Consider the following 17,969-nt stretch of genomic DNA (forward strand, 5'->3'; position numbering starts at 1 on the left):
TCAGCAAAATCTTGCTAGTGTATGCAATGGTGTCAGTGTTTGGAGGCTGATTATGAGATGGATCCCCGGGTATGGCAGTCTCTAAATGGTCCATCCTTTTGTCTCAGCTCCAAACTTTGTCTCTGTAACTCCTTCCATGGGTGTTTTATTCCCAGCTCTAAGAAGAGGCAAAGTGTCCACACTTTGATCTTCGTTCTTCTTGAGTTTCATGTGTTTTGCAGATTGTATCTTGTATCTTAGGTATTCTAAGTTTCTGGGCTAATATCCACTTATCAGTGAGTATATATCATGTGAGTTCTTTTGTGATTAGGTTACCTCACTCAGGATAATGCCCTCCAGGTCCATCCACTTGCCTAGGAATTTCATAAATTCATTCTTTTTAATAGCTGAGTAGTACTCCATTGTGTAAAGGTACAACATTTTCTGTATCCATTCCTCTGTTGAGGGACATCTGGGTTCTTTCTAGCTTCTGGCTATTATAAATAAGGCTGCTATGAACATAGTGGAGCATGTGTCCTTCTTACCAGTTTGAACATCTTCTGGATATATGCCCAGGAGAGGTATTGCTGGATCCTTTGGTAGTACTATGTCCAATTTTCTGAAGAACCACCAGACTGATTTCTAGAGTGGTTGTAACAAGCTTGAAATCCCACCAACAATGCAGGAGTGTTCCTCTTTCTCCACATCCTTGCCAGCTTCTGCTGTCACCTGAATTTTTGATCTTAGCCATTCTGACTGGTGTGAGGTGGAATCTCAGGGTTGCTTTGATTTGTATTTCCCTGATGATTAAGGATGCTGAAAATTTTTTCAGGTGCTTCTTAGCCCTTCGGTATTCCTTAGGTGAGAATTCTTTATTTAGCTCTGAGCCCCATTTTTAATGGGGTTATTTGATTTTCTGGCGTCCTGCTTCTTGAGCTCTTTGTATATATTGGATATTAGTCCCCTATCTGATTTAGGAGAGGTAAAGATCCTTTCCCAATCTGTTGGTGGCCTTTTTGTCTTATTGACGGTGTCTTTTGCCTTACAGAAGGTTTGCAATTTTATGAGGTCCCATTTGTCGATTCTCGATCTTACAGCACAAGCCATTGCTGTTCTATTCAGGAATTTTTCCCCTATGCCCATATCTTCGAGGCTTTTCCCCACTTTCTCCTCTATAAGTTTCTGTGCTTTTTAAGGATGATGCCTCGTTATACATCTACCCTTTTCATCTCTGGTAGGCATTATGGTGGCTCCCATCCTTGGCTGTTATGAATAGTATTGCTAAGCCAGTGTTTTCTCAACATCCAGATCATGTTGTAATTTCTTCTGAAATACACCCAGAAGTGGAATTGCTGAGAAATCTGGTGTTGAATTTCATTGAGGTCTATTTAATGTTACAATCCACATCATACTGTTTTCCCAGTTTCTCCATGTCCTTGCCAACATGTGTCATTTTCTTCTTGATTCTATTTACAGTAGCTGTCCTAACGAGTGTGAGCTTCTGGCTCACTGTGGTTTTGATTTGTACTTCTCCAGTGACTGGTGACCTTCCCATGTGCTTGGTGACCACTGGTGAAAGATCTTTGCATAAGGATCTATCCAACTACTGTGCCCATTTTAAACCAGCTAATTTTATTTATTTGTTGACACTACATTTTGTTTTGTTTTGTTTTGCTTTGCTTATTTAAGCCTAAAAAAAGTCATTGTTGAAATCATCTGGTTCAGCACTCCTGTGAATGAATAATCTGAGGTTTCAGATAAGCAGCAGGGCTGGGAAAGCTGTAAGCAGAGCCAACGTCGCTTCACAGGACATCCTTAGAGTTCCTAAACTCTTAGCAGCCATGTGGGCAAGACATATACTCGCCATTTGCAATGATGAACAACTTAAAATAATAATTTAATATAAATTCTCTTTTATATAGTCCTTAAAGTGGATCTGAATTTCCAGGCCATGGTTGGAAAAGTGACAAATCTGGAAAAGTACACTTGATTGTGTAGTTTTACCCGTCAACAAACGTTTGCTGAATATCTCTTAAGTGTCCAAGGAACTGTGAAACACCAGAAGCCCTGCTTATTAACCAGCAGGGCGAACTCAAACTGCAATCCTCTGTTTCCTCAGAATAGACCCCCCAATAAGAAGTCATCTCAAAATATAAAAATTCCAGGTTAAGTAATTAGGATGTGGCACTTTAGAGATGACAGATTCAGCAAGGAGGCCTATTACAGAGTCACAGATTCATAAAAGCTTTAATTTCCTACCTGATACCCTGAATACAATGTTATCTGTTTAACATTCCTTTTTGTATCTTTTTCATGCATGTGACATATATCGTGCATTTAATTTTGTAACACTTAAGATGTTGCCATGTGCCTTGACATTATGACAGCACAGTACCAGTGTCCATGTGGCACTTAAGGATGCTATGCTCGACCAAGAGAAATTAAGTACATTCCACATTTCAATAAAATTGTGTGAAGTTCTATGCATACTATGTTGAGAATTCTAAAGAACATTTTTGTGAATTATAAGCAATTTTGAGTTGTGATCTCTTCAAGCTAAAAGGCCACATTTCACCAAGATTAGAGGAGATCCGTGGTTCATTTGTAAACTTTCTTTCTCCCATATATTTATTTGATTCGGGACACAAAAAAATTAATAACGTTAATTTTGAAATCTACTAACAAATTCAAAAATAGGTTTAAAGTTGCTTCTTCAGAGAATCATAAAGGTTCAAAACTGTGCATTTTTCTTTTATTATTCTCTTATTTAATAGAAGTAATTTTGGAAAATGCAACACAATTAAAATTTGTGTTAAATAAAATCTTTCAATTTGGCAGCTGTCTCCTGATGAACTATAAATAGCTACTTTATTAATTTACTAATAGAGCAGCTCCTACAACAAGGCTGAAGATTGGGTATTATTAATACCCTTGTTTATATGCGACTGCATATTATTAAAAGCAAAGCAGCAGCATTAGTCTTGGAACACAATGTCAGAAACCAGGTTCAAATAAATGCCAATATATTTAACACAATGCTAAGGAAATAGCAGTTTTGTTTTACTTTTTTATTTCATGAACATTAAAAATGTTCAACTCAACTCAAAGAATCTCTTCCAAATTCTGAGCAACATATGGTTAAAGTTTTGTTATAGCTAGCAGGGAATAATTATTTATGATAGAAATAAAATTTCTTCCCAACTATGAATGTGACAAAATCAGGAGTTTCAACAGTAGTGGAGTTACCCAATAGAGAACACCACTGTCTCAATGCACATTCGTGGCATTCTTCCCAGGGTCCAAAAGGGACGCTCTAGAACTGGAAAGAAATCTCAGAAAATTTCCAGACCAGCATGGATCCCAACGAAGGGACAGTGTAAGAGCCATTACCAGAAACACCAAGGCAGTTTCCAGCTCGGGGACACAAGAACAAAGTCACTACCACACAGCAGACAAGTGGTCACCATGTTCCCAGAAGCCTCCTGTCTCTTACCTTCTTAATCTTCTTGATGTCTGGATCCTCCTCCTCTTGATGGACGTGGTACGGACGCATCCGTTCCTTGGTCTTATTAAGAGCAACAATCTGTAACAAGGACAGGTCCAATTCAGGATTTGGTGAACGGTGGCATAGTGTCAAGCTACAGAAGTTCTGCCCTCGAAGACATCCGGAAACCTTCATTAGATGTGATCTCTTCTCGTCTGGTGCTACAATGCAGGGACCACAAGTCTTATTACAAGCCTGGTGTTTTGAGTGTGGACCTGAGGTCTGCCTTAGGAGAAATACTAGCCCAGAACTCAGCCCTGACAGATCAAGGCAGTGTCTCCTCGGGACCTTGTGTGAAGGCAGATGCCATGAAACACTGTGGTCCCTAAAGACAGACACTCAACTTAAAGCTCTTGTAGTAAGCTTGTGGTCTTTGAAGAGCCTATCCCAGTCCTTACGTATCCCCTTGGGAAAATTATAGCTACCACGGAGGTTGGTTGAAGCCAGATGAAAAAGACTACTTCTAAGAAACAGAAAAGACTGTAATAAGTTGGGTCTTTTCATGTACTCCCAGCCCCATGTGACCTGTAAGGGAAATTCAAGACCAAGTGACTTCTTGCTTTTACAGAACAACTCTCTAGATTAGCCTCACTAAACATACAGGCCTAAGAATTCATACAGGCCTAAGAATTAAAACAGAATCATTGAGAAGCCAATACTAGAAAGGCCAGAAGGTCATAATTGTCCCTGCAGTGGCCTGTCTTTGGATCTTGCCCCCAAACCAAATACATTCAATTTCCATTTTCTAGGAAAGAATGGGAAGATAACAGAATAGGAAATAATTTCTGTCAGGTGGCCACAAAAGACATACCTGCCACTGACAGCTTTTCACTGCTGTTTACATTCTGACTAAAGCAGAACACAGTGCAGACAGATAAGCACACACAATTAATGCTAGGGAGCACCCCTTGGTGCTGAGTTCCTCTCATGGTGTAAATACCAACCTGCTTCACTCAGTAGACAAACATCTGGTGTACTGGGGCAAAGAAAGAACACAATAATTTTGTTTTAAATTACAGTGCCTGATATAGTCTTTTAAAATGCGGGCTTGTTAAGTTTTCTGTTGTTGTTTGCACTATATCAGCTCTCAGGGCTGCACAGAGGAAGCTGACATGCCTAATGATACTGTGAACACACACTTGACAACTCGTCATCCCTATAGGCATTCTCATGTCCATGCTAGAGCCAGATAGGCTGAGCTCCATACCGTGGATGTACCTGGGAACAGGAGGTAAAACCTATGCAGGAGTCACACTGAGTCTCAGGAGGTGTAAGAGGATGGAAAAGAAAATGTCTGCACAGTAAAAACAGCAAGAAAGTTGTCAAAGTTAGGGAACCTGACAACAAGGACCCATGACTGCCACCACCGGTGACAAATCCTTCTTTAGATTAAAGAGACACCAATGCATCTCGGGTTAGAAGAGAGAGGACAATATAATCTCTACATTCATCCTCCATTCTTCCTTTACTGTTCACTGTGAGCACCCATATGACAGCATGGAAAGGTTTCTGCATAAATGGAAACGAGGGGCACAAGGAGGACCCAGGTACACAGTACCATGACCATAGACTCAAAGGTTAGCAGCACTACCACTTAACAGCAACATCCCTCTGGGGTTCACCGGAAGTGCACACTAAGGGACAGGGACCAAAGGAGAGGCAGAAATGCCTCACAGTCAATCAGTATCATCTTGTTTATCCCAAATGTGCTTTTCAAAATTCTGCAGGGGGAAAGCTGGAGCCTTTAGATTAGAAGTAAGTAAAGTATTTCTGAATTCCTTTCTGGTCCTTCCTTGGTTATATTCTGGGTTTCACTTAGCCTATGGCAGACTCATAGCTGTTACTCCAAGAGTCTATCTAAAGACAATTAAACACACACACACACACACACACACACACACACACACACACACACACACACAGAGAGAGAGAGAGAGAGAGAGAGAGAGAGAGAGAGAGAGAGAGAGAGAGAGTTTCCAATCTAATGAATGACATTAGGGTCACAAATAACAGCAGAAGACACCATGTTTGTCATGGCAGTGTATTATAGCAGCACATTTCCCTAACCCTGAAGCAGAAGCACACAATGGATTCTGTCTACATCAGCAGCCCAGCCACATATTTGTCCCTGGCAAAAGAACTCAGCGTGAGACTAAGTCTTTCTCCTGAACATGCGACAGATAATCATGAGGAAGAGGAAACAGTACGACAGAATCTTCAACTGGGAAATACCTCTGATTTAAGCCTTTCGATTTCGGTATCTTGATCTTCGAGTTGATGTCGGAGTTGGTTGGTGGCGATCTTCTCGGTCTCCACAATCTGAACTAGATGAATGTACTTCTGCATTAGCACTTCCCTCTCGATCAAAATGTCCGCGTAACTTAGGAGAAAATCGCACAGTCAGTCACTGAACTCTACCACAGATTCACATAGCATACTACACACACATGTAGAAAGGGACACATGCATGTTGTTTCGCTGGTTCTACCTGGCACACTAACCTACATCAAACAGCTGGCATCTCAATAATATAGAATTTCAATATTATCACTTTACATATTCCCTGACTAAGAATCTATTTCATGTTGGCTGCTTCCCACAATTCTAACATGACTGTGCAAAAAATTGCAAAGGAATTCTGAAAACTTTTAATATGAAAGGAGTATGTCTTTTTTTTTTAAAGGAGGAGACTGGAGTGTTTTAATCAATGCCATAGGTCTTCCAGGATGGTATTCAAAGTATTTAACAGGGCAGAACATTGACCAGTGAAACTGATACTCCTACGAACCAGAATGGATGTTCCAACCCTTAGAACAAGGGCTGTTTAGGAAGAACTATGATGACTCTCCTGGAGACTACAGCTCTCTGGGGTTCTTTATGCGGACACATACCACCCACAACTCTTTTCTGAAGCAGAAGCCATACATGTGATTTAAAAAAGAAGTTAAACTGTTGAGGTTTCATTTGCTATTTATTGCCATGCTAAATACTGGCCCCCAGGCCTGGTTGCCCCCAGGGATGAGAGAATCACTACATACAAAAAGTGATGTAATTTGACCTTATTCCTTAATTTAAAACTATTGGTTAAATAAAGATGTCTTCAGTCTATAGCTGGCAGAAGAGAAATGGGGTTTTTGGTTCCTAGACTTGGGATCTGAAGAGAGACCATAAGGAGAGTAGTAGGTGGGGAGAGAGAAGAAGCCATGGAGGTAAGTAAATCATGAAAACTTGACCATGAGGGCTGGCCAGTTGGAGTTAAGAGCAGCACAGGTGGAACATGGCAAGCTATATCTCATGGTTATTGATAGGGAAGTAGACATAATAGCTTAGAGGGTAGATATCTACCCAGCTCTAGTGCACTAAAGACCTATTATAAATATAACAGCTGTGTGTCTTTTATCTGGGAAGTGAAAGAACGCAGGTCAGGTAGAAACCCCTAATTGAGAGTAAATAATTACTACATTAAACTCCTTGGGCTCTGACTCCGGCTGCCTCATCCATTTCTTCAGCTAAACATGGTAAAGAGAAAAATCTGCTCTTAGTTTATGGTGATAATGCAGCATTGAGGTACCTGTAATATGAGGTGACGTTGAGGCACCTGGAGTACAATGCACCTAGAATGAAGCACAACATCGAGGTGCTGGAATATACTGCAATGCCCAGGTGCCTGGAGTACCATGCAGTGTTAAGCTACCTGAGATTCTGCATCAGATCCTCTTGCACTATTTAGCATGGTAAGATGCACACTCCTTTCTTTCTTCATAAAACCTTTTCCCAACCGCATGATAACAACTACGATTAATAACAGACACTATTTACTGGGGGTATAGGATGTATCATGCATTTTCTCACTGCATGTGAGAGGTGAGACTTATGATCCCAATTGTTAGAGGAAGAATTTGGTTCTCAGAGTGCACTTTGGCCTCAGGTCAGACAGCTAGGAGGTGGTAGCATTAGAACCAAGTCAAAGTCTGCCTGACCTGAGTCCATGTTAGTAACCACAAACCAAACTTCCCTTCAGGGGAGAAGCAACACCAGGATCTTCAGAGGCAACTGCTAAATCTTCAGGCTGCATGCCTCTTCTTTGGAACCTTTACCCACTGAAGCCATGGTTCATCCCAAAACTTAAGAAGAGATGCCTGATGCTAACTATGCCAGCTAGAATCTCTCTTCCTAGAATCTTGCTGTTTCCTTTAGGTGAGATGGTATGGACCTGGAAACTCTGGTTGCCATTGTTGGGCAGCCCTGTTTGACCACCCCATCCCAAAGCAGTCATAGGCAGTCAGCTCAGGAAGAAAAGCATAGACAGATATTCAGAAAAGCAAACACAAAACAAGCAGAATGTCTGAGACAGAAAGGTGTCAGCTACCCAGGTTCCTACAGGCTTTCATGACATCTGAGTAAGATTTCACCCTGGAGTTCAGAGAGGTATCCAGTTTCCTTCCAGTAAATTCTCTTTCTAACCCAATACAAATAGCCCTGTATTCCTTAAAACTAAGAAGTCTTGAGGCCGTGGTAAAGTCACAACTGTAGGCGTGTCACCTGACTCATTCACACTCAAGTCTTGGTGAGCATCCCAAGTTAGCCGAGTTCTTAGCTCCCCTGCTCTAAGAAATCACCCTTTGAGATTAGAAAGAAGGGCTATGCACCTGTGAGAGAATGGAAGTGGAAAGAAGAGGGAGGGCTCCTCCTAAGCCACCCTTCCTCTAAAGCGCTGGTTCTCAACCTGTGACTTGAAACCCCTTTGGGGGCCTAACGACCCTTTCACAGAGGGCCCATATCAGATGTCCTGCATGTCAGATATTTATATTATTCATAGCAGTAGCAAAATTACACTTATGAAGTGGCAACAAAATAACTGTGTGGTTGTGGGTCACCATAACATGAGGGGCCATATGAAAGGGGCTCAGCATTCGGAAGGCTGAGAACCAGTGCTCTAGAGTGTGGTAGAACGTCTTGCTGGTATTACCAAAGCTATGTGACAGTGTTTACAAATGTATTAGATCAGCATGAGGGAGCAGAATAGTGTTTTGTTTTATCTTCTAAAATAACCAAAAAGAATGAAAAGACATGCAAACCCAGACCAAGATTCAGGGCTGGGCTCATGTGGACTTATAGCAGACACTAGCTGCCCTCCTTTCCCAAGGTCCCACCTAAATGTTAGAAATTGACTTGCTCTTTGTTTGTCCTTAGTGAACAAAATTAGAACGAGATTGAAGAGTGTACTGTTAGCAGACCAAGTATTTTATAAACTTCAGTGGAAAAAAAAAAGCTGAGCAGAATTCATTTGGTGGGAAACTGTAGAAGAAGAAATGACAGGTGCGGAACCCTGCACGAGAGTATGAGATGGCTCGTGCCAGGGCGAGTATGAGATGGCTCGTGCCAGGGCTGGCCCGGAGATGCTCCAGACACAGAACCAGCTAATGCAAGAACAGAAGCTAGCACAGGGGCAGGAAGGGGGCCTGAACAATGGCAGGGTGGTCAGTTCCTCAACGCTATACCCAGATCACCACCCATGATCTACTGTCTGTAGAAAAGCTGACCACCTCCTTACAGAAGGCTAGGCTCCGAGACAGCACAGAGCTTAGGTCAGTCCTGGCATTCACTGTAGACATTAGGAGGAACCAAAAAAGGAAAAGTATGTTTAGCAGTCCCCCGCAGTGAACTATGCACTGTGATGCAGCTTACTGCACACTCTGTGGCAGACAACAGCTCGTTTATTGTGCAGTGTAGCAAAGCAGTGGATGGTACTTCTGAGGTGAGTCCACAAAAGACTGTGACTCCTATCTTGCCTACCATCCCCTGCTGTGTTTTGATGGATTCCTTGCAGTCTCATGCTGGTTTGCTCAGAGGGGAGCCAGATGCCTGGCTGTGAACTGCTCCATCCAGAGGCTCATGATGAATAGAAAGGGAGGGAGTTCTCTCCCCTAGAGACTCAGCTCAGCACAACACATAAGGAAGTGAATCAAGCCAGCAATTCTATGACTTAGACAGCAGCAGACTCTCCCTAACCTGTGCATGCAGAGGAGCACACAGAGAGAAACAGGAGCAGAAGGCGACCAGGCTAATCCTTGCTAAGACACCTGGCCTGCAGAAGCAGTGTTGGATAATGAGTTCCTTATTGTGGTAATCATTGTGAAATAAACCATTAAGCAGCTACAGATAGCAAATACAGCCTCAAATGAACCAACAGAAAAGCTGCCACAGGAAGCAAGGGTCATTCTGGCAGCTGAGACTCGCTGTCCTCAGAGATAGGAAGGATATAAAGAGTCTCGGAGCAAACAAAGGCTGCCATGGAAATGAAGCAGTCAGATAAAAGAGGACATGGAAACAAAGCCTAATTGCTAAAATTCTACAGGTTAATGAATGTTCTAACCCATAAATCAGAGACAGTTGATGAGTAAGCAGAGCGGTTAGAAACCAAGAGTAGTCTAACAGGCTGTCTGCAGGAAGTGAGACTTGAAGAGCAAATGTTCAATTCTGTGTGATCATTCATGTGCTGTGGGACCGAACACCAATACTCTGGTATAAAATATTGCTATGTGCGCTATGCAAATGCTCCTTATTGCTTTTCCTTACCAATAAATAAAGTGGGTTAGAGGGACATGGTGATAGGTACGCAGTGTCCTGTTTGACCTCCTAAGGCAGCACGAGTCAAATCAGGACCATGCATGTCTCCTCCTCACCAAGATCTTACTCTAACCGTGTCATCAAGCCTTCCCACTGCTTTTTAGTTTTTCAGAATTGATCTATGGCAGAATTCAAAGGCATAATGGAGTTTATAGAACAGAAAACAAATGTGTAGAATTTTATAAAGTGATAATAAATAACAATAAAAGCAATAAAAGCTCTGCATCAGAAGAGAGAAAATACAACAAAAGACACGAAACATCTATATCTAGTTGGCCTTCCTCGTGGAGATCAATACAAAGTGTGTTGAGGTGATAAATAAGCAGAGATTTAACTATACTTCAGGACAAAGTTAACTAACATAAGAGCTACAAAATATATAAGAAACAGCTATGGAGAGAGCAAAGAAACATATGTGATAGTACAAGAGTTAAATGTTTCATATTTATAACAAGTGTATAATATTGGGTAAAATTAGACAAAAGGCACTTCATATAACATAATAAGCCAATAAGTATGTGAACCAATATATCATTTCATCAAAAAACTGTTGAAGATCTTTAGAAAACATTAACACTTAATATGAGGAAAGCAGAGTAGATTGGGTAACGCTGCACAGTGCTCTAGAGTAAGCTGCTGTAGAAGAAAGTATTGCAAGCCCACCAAAGCCTGTGTGAAGGAGTATATCATTTGTGTTTTGGTGTCTTCATTGCTAGAAGTAGAAAAAGGTCAGATTTTCATGATGAAGTACGAAGAAATAAGGTGTTCATTCGTCAAAACAGAAGATTCGGGGCAACCTTCTAGACCCACTTGTAGAACATATGTGGTTAAGCAAGTATCAGGAATCACTCTGAGGTATGGCTTTAAACACGCTTTTAAAATCATTTTTTTAAAAAATAACTATAAAGATGACCATGACTGTGGCAGAGCACGATTCATACACATAATATTGTAGGTTCTATCTGAAGTACTGCAAAAATAGTTGTAAAATAGTGACCTTCTCAAAGGCCTGCTGATGCTTGAAAGGGAAAAGGAACTCAGGACAAACAGCCTGTACACAGCATATATCTAGGTACGGATGGGGGTTCATATGTAGAGGAAGCAAATGACTTGGATGTGTGTAGATATGTAGATCTATCTAAAGTGGAGTGGGAGGGGAAAGAGAGAAAACCAAGAGCGCCAAGTAAAGTCAAGGCACAAAGAGTTGTGATCCTGGGCTGGAGACATTATGAGTGGTGTTTCCTCACCTCTTGAGTATGTGTATGCTTGTCTAGATTCCTAACACCTCTACAGTAGTAACTGAGGTTAAGGATGCATAAAATTCTGTTGGTTATTTACTCCATGTCTTAGGTACTACTACTACTACTACTACTACTACTACTGCTGCTACTACTACTACTACTACTGCTACTACTACTACTACTACTACTACTACTACTGCTACTACTACTACTACTACTACTACTACTACTACTACTACTACTACTATTACTACTACTACTATGGAATAACGCTAATGTATGGAGTGAATGTTGCTTTGCATGTTCCTATGAGTCCAAATTGATCTATGACTAAAACACACCATTGACGGACACATCAAAGCACTGGACACAGAAACAAACAAAATGGAAGGGGATAGGGAATCTGTGTCCTCATGGAGCTTGGGCAGCATAAGAAGGAAAAGACACAAATCAATAAGAAAGCCTGGTAATTAGTACTGAAGAGGAAAATGGGCAGAAGATGAGTCAGAAACAGGAAGAGAAGGATTACTGTTCCAAGCCAGGCATAGCACATTCTCATCAGGAAGCTAGTCCTAGCAGAATGGCCTGAAGGACACTGTTCTGGCTGATGGCAAAGCACATTAAATAAATAGAGAACCAAATGCAATCGCTTGGTGATGGGCTGGAGTGGGCCTGACCTGGCTGAGGAGATAACAAGGTCACCGGTCTCTAGTGGGCAGGCCCAGAAGGTCAGGAAGAGGGAACAGAATGGTCAACCATGGAGACTAATCTAGGATCTCAGGCTTTCCTTCTGGTGTGAGATTTGAGCTTGGGTTTTAAAACAGATCAATATCTACCTTCTTAACAAGACAATTTTGGCTGTTGTGATGGAGGAAAGACAAGGGTTGGGAGTGACTCCTGCTGAGAGAGGTGGGAGAAGATAGGGTTACACGGCAATAACCCAGAGAAAATGGTCAACACTAGCCAAGCATCCAGTGTGAGCCAACATCACATGAAAACATTGGTCAACACGGGTATCTTTTGCAGGGCTTTACATGTCTCATGCAGTAATTCACAAGTCATGTGAATCATGCCACTGGCTCCTACTGCTCTGCTCTACTCATACTGGGGTGCATCTTCAACTGTGTCTCACAAACCTTCTGTGTGAATCCACTAGAAAATGAATGTCCGTTCTTAGCCAGATAAACTTTGCAGGCCTGACTTTTCTTTATAAGATTTACTGAGTGTCGCTTAGTGTTTCTCTTCTAATGTGTTTCCAAAACATACTTTACTTGATTAAAATTTCCACTTCCTAGATACTGTCCAAACTTTTAAGAATGTATTATTTCTATTTGATTCATTCCCTATCCAAAGAAACAAGAAGAAAGGGGTGGGGGGAGGAAGAGAAGGCAGTTTCACACTGCCAAGGGAAGCTGTGTAAGTCAACATAATGAAAGCAAAACTAAAAGCCCATCTGTGGAATATCAACATATGGCATGCCTAGGACACACATGGGCACAAAACATTGGTGTGTAATATTTATAATACAAACCAAACTACCACTATTTCCACAGGAGAGAAGGGAACATTCAAATGAAATCCCGAAAAACCCAGAGAAAAGACACAGTGTGGAATTATAGTCTTGTGTTATCTTTTATAGTGGGTAAGATGTGTATGTAGCTTAGTTAGAGGTTACTAGATGCTCATCCTGCTCATTTTAGTTCAAGATGTATGTATGAAGTGAACTGTAGCAAAACCTAAGATGAAAATTTTTAGTAAAGGTCTCTAAAAAAAAAAAAAAAATTCCAACTCGAAACTCCAGGGGTATGCTCAGCTTTATAGGGAAGACCATTGAGAATCAGCACTCCATATTGCAAGAGTCTTGATGTTTTGGGGAACAGAAAGAATGAGACCCAGAAGATAACAGTACAATATCTGACTAGACAACTTTTTAACACTGGTGGTTGCAACAAATCTACAGTCTAGACCTTGAGTGTTCCCTGCAGGCTAACATGTGGAAAGTTGGACACTGAGTGGTGCTATTATGAGGTGGAGGGAACCTAAAGCCGATCATTAGAAACAGACTTTTGAAGGGGATTGTGGGACACTACTCTTCTTACCATTCTTTTTTACCACATGTCCATGAGGCAAACCATTTTGCCCCACCACATCTCCCTGCAGAAGCTTGCTGCTTCACAATAGGCCCCAAGAGTGAGGAATATCATCATGAGTTAATATTTTGTTTTTCTTTTAGATAAAATTAGACTCAAGTCTATCTCTAGTACTGGAGGTTAATAAGATCTTTGTACTGATGGTTTTAGTTTTTAAAAAAGAATAGTTGTCACACTGGATGAGATCTGGCGTGTGGAGAGGTAGATAACAGATATGTTTTTGTCTCTCTTTTAGAGCAGCTTTGTCGGGCCCCAAGATAGAGTCTTGAGCATGTCCAGCATGCTTTCTGACTATTCTAATATCACACATAGTTCTCCAGTCACATTTTCCTCCCAGACAGTAAACAGAACCCAACATTTTGCTGCATACAAGAAACCCACCTCAGTGACAAAGACAAACACTACCTCAGAGTAAAAGGCTGGGAAAACAATTCTCTAAGAAAATGGTCCCAAGAAACAAGATTAAGTAGTCATTCTAATATTGAATAAAATCAACTTTCAACCTAAAGATATCAAAAGAGATAAGGAGGGACACTTCATACTCATCAAATGTAAAATTTACCAGGATGAACTCTCAATTCTGAACATTATGTTCCAAATGCAAGGGCATCCACATTCATTAAAGAAACTTTAGTAAAGCTCAAAACACACATTGCACCACACACAATAATAGTGGGAGACTTCAACACTCCACTCTCATCAATGGACAGATTGTGGAAACAGAAACTAAACAGAGACACAGTGAAACTAACAGAAGTTATGGAACAAATGGATTTAACTGATATCTATAGAACATTTTATCCTAAAACAAAAGGTGCTTTTTCTTAGCACCTCATGGTACATTCTCCAAAAGTGACCATATAATCAGTCACAAAACAGGCCTCAACAGATACAAAAATATTGAAATAATTTCGTGCATCCTATCAGATCACTATGGACTAAGGCTGATCTTCAATAACAACATAAATAATAGAAAACCCACATATGTGTGGAAGCTGAACAATACTCTACTCAATGATAACTGGGTCAAGGAAGAAATAAAAAAAGAAATTAAAGACTTTATAGAGTTTAATGAAAATGAAGCTACAACATATCCAAACTTATGGGACACAATGAAAGCAGTCCTAAGAGGAAAACTCATAGCTCTGAGTGCCTCCAAAAAGAAACTGGAGAGAGCATACACTAGCAGCTTGACAGCACACCTAAACGGTCTAGAACAAGAGGAAGCAAATTCACCCAAGACGAGTAGACAGCAGGAAATAATCAAACTCAGGGTTCAAATCAACCAAGTGGAAACAAAAAGAACTATACAAAGAATCAACCACACCAAGAACTGGTACAATCAACAAGATAGATAAACCCTTAGCCAGACCAACTAGAGGGCACAGGGACAGTATACTAATTAACAAAATCAGAAATGAAAAGGGAGATATAACAACAGAATCTGAGGAAATAAAAAAAAATCAGATTCTACTACAAAAGCCTATACTCAACACAACGCCTATACTCAACACAACTGGAAAACCTGGATGAAATGAACAATTTTCTAGACAGATACCAGGTACCAAAGTTAAATCAGGATCAGATTAATGATCTAAACAGTCTGATATCCTCTAAAGAAATAGAAACAGTCATTAATAGTCTCCCAACCAAAAAAAGCCCAGGATCAGATGGGTTTAGTGCAGAGTTCTATCAGACCTTCAAAGAGTACCTAATTCCAATACTCTTCAAACTATTCCACAAAATAGAAACAGAAGGTAGTTTATCCAATTCATTCTATGATGCCACAATTACTCTGATACCTAAACCATACAAAGACCCAACAAAGAAAGAGAACTTCAGACCAATTTCCCTTATGGATATCAGTGAAAAATAATAAAATTCTTGCAAACTGAATCCAAGAACACATCAAAAGGATCATCCATCATGATCAAGTAGGCTTCATTCTAGTGATGCAGGGATGGTTCAATATACAGAAATCCATCAATGTAATCCACTATCTAAACAAACTCAAAGACAAAAACCACATGATCATCTCATTAGATGCTGAGAAAGCATTTGACAAAATCCAACACCCCTTCGTGATAAAAGTCTTGGAAAGATCAGAAATTCAAAGTCCATACCTAAACACAGTAAAAACAATAAACAGCAAACCAGTAGCCAACATCAAACTAAATGGGGAGAAACTTGAAGCAATCCTACTAAAATCAGGGACTAGACAAGGCTGCCCACTCTCTCCCTACCTATTCAATATAGTACTTGAAGTCTTAGCCAGAGCAAGACAACAAAAGGAGATCAAAGGGATACAAATTGGAAAGGAAGAAGTCAAAATATCACTATTTGCATAGGATATCATAGTATATATAAGTGATCCCAAAAATTCTACCAGAGAACTCATAAACTTGATAAACAACTTCAGTGAAGTATCTGAATATAAAATGAAGTCAAACAAATCAGTGGCCTTTCTCTATACAGAGGATTAACAGGCTGAGAAAGAAATTAGGGAATTAATACCCTTCAAAACAATCACAAATAATATAAAATACCTTGGTGTGACTCTGACTATGGAAGTGAAAAATCTGTATGATAAGAACTTCAAGTTTCTGAAGAAAGAAATGAAAGATCTCAGAAGATGAAAAGATCTCCCATGCTCATAGATTGGCAGGATTAATGTAGTTAAAATGGCTATCTTGCTGAAAGCAATCTACAGATTCTATGCAATTCCCATCAAAATTCCAACTCAATTTTTCACCGAGTTAGAAAGGGCTATTTGCAAATTCATCTGGAATAACAAAAATCCTAGGATAGCAAAAATTATTCTCAACAATAAAAGAACCTCTGGTGGAATCACCATCCCCAACCTCAAGCTGTACTACAGAGCAATTGTGATTCAAAACAAAACAAAACAAAACAACAACAACAACAACAACAACAACAAAGCTGCCTGGTACTGGTACAATGACAGGCAGGAAGATCAATGGAATAGAATTGAATACCCACAAATGAACCCACACACCTATGGTCACTTGATCTTTGACAAAGGAGCTAAAACCATCCAGTGGGAAAAAAGATAGCATTTTCAACAAATGCTGGCTCAACTGGCGGTTAGCATGTAGAAGAATGTGAATTGATCCATTCTTATCTCATTGTATAAAGCTCAAGTCTAAGTGGATCAAGGACCTCCACATAAAACCAGAGACACTGGAATTCTAGATACAATTTGCAAAACACATGAAACTCAAGAAGAAGAAAGACCAAAGTGTGGATACTTTGATCCTTCTTAGAAGGGGGAACAAAATACCCATGGAAGGAGTTACAGAGACAGTTCGAAGCAGAGACTGAAGGCATGACCATCCAGAGACTCCCCCACCTGAGGATCCATTCCATAAACAACCACCAAAAACAGACACTATTGTGGATACCAACAATTGCTTGCTGACAGGAGACTGATATAGCTGTCTCCTGAGAGGTTCTACCAGTGCCTGACTAATACAGAAGTGGATGCTCACAGTCATCCATGAGACAGAGCACAGGGTCTCCAATGAAGGAACTAGAGAAAGTACCCAAAGCAGCTGAAGGGGGTTGCAGCCCCTAGGAGGAACAACAGTATGAACTAACCTGTAACTCCAGAGCTTCCTGGGACTCAACCACCAATCAAAGAAAACACACAGAGAGACTCATGGCTCTAGCTGCATATTTAGCTGAGAATGGCCTAGTCGGTCATCAATGGGAAGAGAGGCCCTTGGTCCTGTGAAGGTTCTATGCCCCAGTATAGGGGAATGCCTAGGCCAGGAAGCAGGAGTGGGTGGGTTGGGGAGCAGGAGGATGGGGGAGAGGATAGGGAATTTTCGGAGGGGAAACTAGGAAAGGGGATAACATTTGAAATTTAAAAAAAAGAAAGAACGTCAGCCATTGGTGCTGCTCTAGTTCCATCCTCAAGTGGCAAATCACTTATAAAATAATCATAATCTTAACTGTTATTAAAATGCTCTGGCTTCAACTTACATAAACAAAAAGAAGGCTGAGTTTTCATAGCAGCCTCCCATACACCCATGCCATAACATGTATGGAATGAAACCCTAACTGTATTAGTGTTCTAGAATTCTCATGTTCAGGAACTATATGCAAAATTTTACATCAACATTCCTGAACCAAGTCAAAACTTCAAGATGAAAACACTAATCCCAGCAATATTATTTTCTGGACCAGACACAGAGGAAGAAAGAAGCAATTGGACATTCCAGAATTCCAAAGACCCTCTCATAGCAAATGGTGACAAGGCGGCTACTCTGACATAGGAGCCAATACAATGGCTGTCTTTCATGGTGCATACAGACAGTGCCTCCAGGCTGCATGGAGGAGTCATTCTAGGAAAGAGGAGATGAGAAACAGTCATCTTGTGTGGTGTCTACAGGAGGATTTATA

General features: G+C 40.6%; 1 protein-coding gene across 1 annotated transcript in view; it reads right to left on the minus strand.

The window, feature by feature from the left end:
• The window catches only part of Rasgrf2 (RAS protein-specific guanine nucleotide-releasing factor 2), a gene marked incomplete in the record, with an annotated part of 251,422 nt that overhangs the window by 152,015 nt on the left and 81,438 nt on the right, over positions 1–17,969 (minus strand). The window contains 2 exon segments of the mRNA NM_009027.4: positions 3,473–3,562; positions 5,756–5,903. Of these exon segments, the coding sequence (NP_033053.2) occupies positions 3,473–3,562; positions 5,756–5,903 (238 nt within the window).

This window comes from Mus musculus, chromosome 13 (genome assembly GCF_000001635.26).
Source record: "Mus musculus strain C57BL/6J chromosome 13, GRCm38.p6 C57BL/6J".
Classification (NCBI taxonomy): domain Eukaryota; kingdom Metazoa; phylum Chordata; class Mammalia; order Rodentia; family Muridae; genus Mus; species Mus musculus.